This window comes from Melitaea cinxia, chromosome 12 (assembly GCF_905220565.1).
Source record: "Melitaea cinxia chromosome 12, ilMelCinx1.1, whole genome shotgun sequence".
In the NCBI taxonomy this organism is placed as follows: Eukaryota; Metazoa; Arthropoda; class Insecta; order Lepidoptera; family Nymphalidae; genus Melitaea; species Melitaea cinxia.
This window is the reverse complement of record NC_059405.1, coordinates 16,547,471-16,554,058: the sequence shown is the minus strand read 5'-3', so window position 1 is coordinate 16,554,058 and position 6,588 is coordinate 16,547,471. Positions and strand designations below refer to the sequence as shown.

The 6,588-nt window shown below is 32.6% G+C and overlaps 1 protein-coding gene across 1 annotated transcript; it reads right to left on the bottom strand.

Moving 5' to 3' along the window:
* Window positions 1-2,044: 2,044 nt before the first annotated feature.
* On the bottom strand, window positions 2,045-5,700 carry LOC123658167 (cyclin-K). The gene is made up of 3 exons (XM_045593607.1): window positions 5,119-5,700; window positions 3,280-3,466; window positions 2,045-2,586 (listed from the first exon to the last, which is right to left on the bottom strand). Exons 1-3 carry the CDS (start codon window positions 5,631-5,633, stop codon window positions 2,110-2,112), a joined length of 1,179 nt encoding a protein of 392 aa, XP_045449563.1. The 5' UTR covers window positions 5,634-5,700; the 3' UTR covers window positions 2,045-2,109.
* Between the last annotated feature and the right edge of the window lie 888 nt (window positions 5,701-6,588).

Genomic DNA, 6,588 nt, shown 5'->3' with positions numbered 1-6,588 from the left:
CTTATATTTATAGTGGTATTTCTCGTAATCAGATATATTTATTTCGATATTATTTTTTAAATGAATTATCGTGCCTTGAACGTTTGTTAGATGTCTTAAACTATTCTAAAAATTCTAACTTTTGGAAGAATTTTAATAGATGAAATGAAATTTAGTAACAAAATATAAGTTGAAAACGATTTTTAACTCGAATGAAAATCGAATAATACTGCTGAACCACGTCACTAACTGTGTGCCTTCGTATTTAATATTATATTTAAATAAATTATGTAACTTAACGAAATATATGAAAGGGTATGGCTTCCCTCGGAATTCAGTATTCGAATGTGTCAAAATCAAATTATTACAAATGAGAAATATATGTTTATTACAAATCCATGTTTTTGTGTTCCACACTCAATGTTTAATTTTGTGTTTAAGAACCAAAATGATATAAATGTTCGGCATCGGTTTTGATATAATTTTTATAGTCAGAAGCGATCTGTGCTCAAAAATCGGCGCTAAAAATAACTGATTTCAATTTTTATAAATTGAATTTTTTCTCATCTGTCATTTTAATTTCCCGCCGTTTTCGGGTTAACCTTTTTTCTTTGCGGAGCAATTTTAGTGCCGGTTACAAGCAAAGTTCACCATGAATAATCTCTTTGTATTATAAAGTTATTTACGAAAGATTAAATAATTTAAATTAGTTGTTATCGTAAGCGATGTGTTCATATATTTTTTACTGATGTATTTTTATCTAGTCGAAACGGCAGCTCCATATTATAATTTTGTACTTTTAAGTTACAAGCACAAAAACTATGTTCTCTACTCGGTGGCAACACTCTCTGTAAAATATTTCTTTTAGCGTTTGTGTAGATTCTTTGTAAATTATGTATAAATCGTTTTTATTATTATTATTATTATTGTTTAACACATTGTTTTTTTTTCTATAAATGTGGTTTTTCTGTGTATCTACAATTTTGATACAATTAACGTTTTTGCTTTCCTTTTTAACATTTTTTGCTACCTATATTTTGACAGTAATCTGTATATTTCTTTTTTTTTTTAATATCTAGAATGTTCTAACGACTTTATAAAAAAAAGTTTTAAGTTGACTATCTCATATAATTTCGCTGTCCCGATTTAATGCTAATTCATTTCTTTGATCATGGTTTACAAATTTATATAAATTTGTAAATTATTTGACAAATTAAAATGCATAAGTGTATATTAGTCAATCAAATGTCGAATCTTGAGTAATTTTAATTTGTTTCCAAACAAATTTATCTTTATTTGTTTAGGGTCACAATTTTATTTTCATTTTTTATTTACTCCAATAGCATTTGCATGCAATGTCACTAAGAAATAGCGCAAAAATAGAAAAAAATTATATCAACAAATCATGTTACATCAAATGTCAATAATTAAAAAAAAGTTGGCAAGTGTGACAAGACCTTATGACAAGCCTGTATGTATTTTATGCGTAATTTTAACTTTACGTTTTGTACATCTGCTGTTGAAGTGAATGTTTTATTATTATTTTTTTTATATTTTTTATACAATAGTATATGAGCAATGAATTATAATGAAATTAATAAAATTACTTACATTTTTATTAGTGTCTTAATTTCTTAATACCAATCCATATCAATTACAAACATCTGATATCATTATCATTGACTAGCTCGTTGGCGCATTTTGTAGTGGCCTCAATTTGTTCCACGGGTTGCGGGTTCGATTTCCGTCTAAGTCTGGGTGTGCTATATGTGTATTATTTCTATGTATATTTAAAAAAAATACCAGTCGACTGTTACCTGTAACACAAGTATTAAGTTACATAGGAACAGACGACCGTGTGTGTATGTTATATTTACTTATTGTTTCACCCGCATTAATTTGAGGAAAAAAACTATAAAATAATATTTTTGTGATTTTACATTTGTACACACAACACAAAAATAATTTTTCAATTCAAACCAGTAGCCAGGTAGTTCAGAGATTAATGCCTTCCAACAAACTTTTTAGCATTATAATATTAGTGTAGGAAATAAAACAAAATAACTTCAGTCTATTTATTTATATTTTTTGTATAAAAATTTTAACATAACCTATACATTAATCTATCCTTCACGGTGGCGGGTAATACGGTCGTGGAGGGGGACCGGGGGGGATAGGCCCTCGAGGTGGTAGGGGTCTCGCTGCTATCGGGGAGAAGTAATTCGGAGGGGGAACGTTAACCGGGGGGAAACGTGTAGGAGGGACAGGGGGAGGCTCGGGGTATACTAGTGGTGGAGGGGGCCCCGCAGGGATAGGAAGCCTCGGGGCAGGAATAGTAGGGGGTGGAGCCGAATACACCGGGTAAGCGGGCATCGCTGGATAACCTGGGTAGGTAAACCTCATATCAATCTTTGGAGGCTCCAGTTTGACATCTGATCCGTTTTTAATGGGTGTGACAACTGGTTTAGTGGTAACGGCGACAGGCGATGCGGAAGTGGGCGGTGTAACGGAGGCCTTCTTCTCGTTTTTTGGCGGCTTTGAGGCAGATGACTGTGTGGGTGAGTCGCCGCCGGACGGCTGGGTTTGTGGCGAGTATAGATCTAATACCTGAAATGAATATTGTACAAAATTAGACATTGATATTTTCTGCATAAAATTAATGATCTCTGCTAAAGTAAAACTAGAACAATAGTTCTATATATAGTAGTATAAATTCTTCTAAGATTATCTACAGGAGAAGAATTTATTCAAATCGAACCTTGGTTAATGTTACAAAATGAATGAATAGTTCATTACAAACACATTTTTTTTAAAATTTCATCATTATTTAAAAAAAAAACTTCTATGAATTTATTGCTCAACTGTCCTCATTTCAAGTAACTTATACAACAAGAAACTATCTCAATTTAAGTTTTCTCATCATTCAGTGCACGGAAACAATGCAATAAAATAATATAACCATTCTTATAATATATTATAACAATAACAAGAAAATTTTCAATACGTTATACATTTCTTCATACAATATAAATTTTAATTCAGCCTGTAAGACCCCACTGCTGGGCATAGGCCTCTTTTTCCATGTGTGAGAAAGGACGGAGATCATTTCATCGCACTGCTCCACTGCGGGTTGGCAGATTTATCCCTACAATGAGAGCATAATCTCTATCAGGTGACGATGATAACAATCGGAGGCAAACAGCTTAATGTGCTCTCCAATACAAAGTTGGAAGAGTCACAAATACAGACAACCAGAACAGGAATAAGAGCACCAACAATCAAACGCAATATAAAAATCACCTGGTGACAAATATCCTCAAGTAGTTCCATAGTAATGTCCTCAACGAACATATCCCACCAGGCAGTGTGTTTGGGCGTCCGTCCGTTCCAATCAACCACTTCAAACTTACTCAGTTTACCCGCTAGGAACATTAGTGCCACGGCTATGACTTCTGGTTCCCATTGAAGGCACAGTGTTGTGCAAAGACTGAAAATACAGTTCATAGTTTGATTATAATATTAGTAAAATTTTTATTGACATTTGTTAATATTGGAAAAAAAATTTGGAATGCCCTTCCGGCTTCCGTTTTTCCAACGAACTATAACTTGGGTATCTTTAAATCAAGAGTGAATAGGCATCTTCTAGGCAAGCGCGCACCACCTTAGGCTGCATCTTCACTTGCCTTCAGGTGAGATCGCAGTCAAGCGCTAGTCTGTATATTTAAAAAAAAAAAAAAAATATGAAGTTACTGGCTTTTAAGAACTTTATATATAATATACTAGCGACCTCTGTCTGTCCATATTCTTTACACGATAAGTAATCATCAACATATAATATATTAAAACCTTCTGAGAAACACTCTGCATCTTATGGTATAAGTATTATTCTGATCGTTCAGTAGTTTTCGCAGTGTAACTGAACAAAAATACCAGCTCTCCATTTGAAAGAAGTAGTCAATATTTAAATAGTATTTTTATTGAAAATTAAATATTTAAGAATGAAGGAAACATTGTTTTAAAACATAGTTAATTAATTGTCATTTATTTAATTGATCAACCAATATTGGTGTCATATCAATTGTCATAAAATAGGTTGTTGAAATAGGTTTGTAAGATGTAATATTATGTTAACATAACCATGGGAAGTTACCCAAAATATATGAAATGGCATGTTACATATATATGCATCAAAATAAATTTATATTTCCCTTTGATGATTGGTCAAGGTGACTCATCTGACTTTTTTCGATTTTCGATTTTATTTTTAATTTTCTGATATTTACATGTGGATAATATGGAATAAAACATTACAGAAATTGTACAGTAATTTAGAAAATTTCATAAAATATGAATGATTTCGATCGGTCATTTGAGTTTGGTAAATGGGACAACATCTGACAGATCAGATATTTTTAATAAATAACTAGCTGACCTGGCGAACTTCGTATCACCTTATTTTTTTCTGAAATATAATAATAACATAATATATCAAAATAAAATATAGCCTATCTTTCAAGTTGGATCAAACTGCACACGGTGTGCAAATTTGACTAAAATCAGTTAAGTAGTTTAGGAGTCCATTGAGGATAAACATTGTGACACGAGATTTATATATATTAGATTAGAATATTTTACACACATAATTATTTTTCAAATAGTTTTTTTTTTATAATTTTAACTTAACTGTAGGTAACAGTAGTTGAAATTACTAAAAAAAAAATTTTAAAAATTATAAATGTGATAATGAATTTTTACAAATTATAATTTATAAAATATAAAAAGAATTATAATTCTTAAGTATTAAACAGCTAGTTTTGCTAAAACTAAAGATTTTTCAAGCCATTGTTTTATTTTATTGTGTACATACTAAGTTATATTTAATGATGAAACCTAAAGACAAATATATAACTTTCTTTAATAAAATTTTGTCCAATTTTTATTTTGCATTCAAATTTAATCCAATATTGTTTGTAGCTTTTGGGCAAACAAACCAAATTAACAGTGTTCGATTTTCAATACACGTAATGAAATAGTTAACCAAAACATTTGTCTATTAAATTACACTTAAGATAAATAATTATAAACAATATCAGTTTAAGTGTTGGCGTTTACATGACAAAATGAATTACGATAACACACCTGTCGTTAACGAAAGTCCATGCCATCTGCACCATTTTCTGTAACTTCGTTTTATCACCTTTGAGGCACTTAGCGTATTTCAGCAGATACCCGTACGGGTGCTCCACTTGCAGGTCGAATTTAATCGTCTGCAGCAATATCCTCTCCAAAGTCATCACTTCTTCCTTCGGGTCCTCACCGAATGTGCTAAACTTATGTTCATTTAACAACGATTTCGCTACTTTGATTATGTCCTTGCATTTCTTTGGCGTCTCCTCAACTTTACCCGCTAGGAATAGACAGCAACACGCGGTTATGTATCTCGGGAAGGTTCTGAACGAATGAAACATGTAGAATCTATGAAAATAAACAACACCAGTGGCCACAGTGTTATAACCTAGATCCATCTTTGACCCTGTATCGATGATAAACCTCGCGCCCTCCTTACGGTAACGGTTCTCCGCGTCGTTTGTAATGCCATCACGGAAAGACGGTGTGTTTTGTAGATCTTTTTTATCGTAATACCAATACGGCATTATTAAAATTTGATTATTATAAATTTATTCCTAATTCGTGACAATCTACCACCGCCATTTATTTGGAACTGACATGTGTCAAAAACAGGACAGCAGTTGGGTACGTTCGACTAAAGGCCCGCAACGGCATCAACCACGACCGCTAAAATTTCCGCTCCACTGACGTAAATAACGCCGCGGGCGCTGTAGTCGAATTTTATAAGTGGACTAGCTGACCTGGCGAACTTCGTATCACCTTATTTTTTTCTGAAATATAATAATAACATAATATATCAAAATAAAATATAGCCTATCTTTTAAGTTGGATCAAACTGCACACGGTGTACAAATTTGACTAAAATCGGTTAAGTAGTTTAGGAGTCCATTGAGGACAAACATTGTGACACGAGATTTATATATATTAAGATTGCATATTTAAACGCTGTCAGGTATCGGCTGTGTAATCGCAATATAGCGGCATGGTGAAATCAGGTGAATCATGCAGCTGTGGGGGTAAAGTGAGTAATATTTTATGTGTGAGTAAATATTTCTCATGAATTGGAGTAAAAACTATGTGGATTCTGGGAATCGCAGTCGTTTCATTTTTGGTTAATTGAATTTTTTTTCAAATTCTCGCCACGTTTTAATGTAAGGCAACCTCTGACCTATTTTTATTTTGTTGGTGAAGTGCGATGTGGTCGCGTACATGACGTCATCTATGACGTCGAGCAATCGCTCGCAACGACCACGCGGCTTAAGTGGAACGATAGTGGAATATAACGAGGTCCATGTGTTATAGAAAGTTGGAGTTTATTAGTTAACTAGCTGACCCGGCGAACTTCGTATCGCCTAACACAAACTTTATCGTATGGTATTAAAGTTCAAATTGACTTTTAAGTATTATCACAAATCTTTTGTAGAATCTTAGTATAGAAAAGTGTTGTTTTTAGACTTTTTCAGGAAATTTTAATTTTTT

Excerpts from the sequence above, each read along its gene's own strand:
- LOC123658167 (XM_045593607.1), bottom strand. The coding sequence starts at position 5,633 with ATGCCGTATTGGTATTACGATAAAAAAGATCTACAAAACACACCGTCT. Across the intron at positions 3,467-5,118 it reads TGGACTTTCGTTAACGACAG|TCTTTGCACAACACTGTGCC; the intron begins GTGTGTTATCGT and ends CTGTATTTTCAG. Across the intron at positions 2,587-3,279 it reads TTGAGGATATTTGTCACCAG|GTATTAGATCTATACTCGCC; the intron begins GTGATTTTTATA and ends TATTCATTTCAG.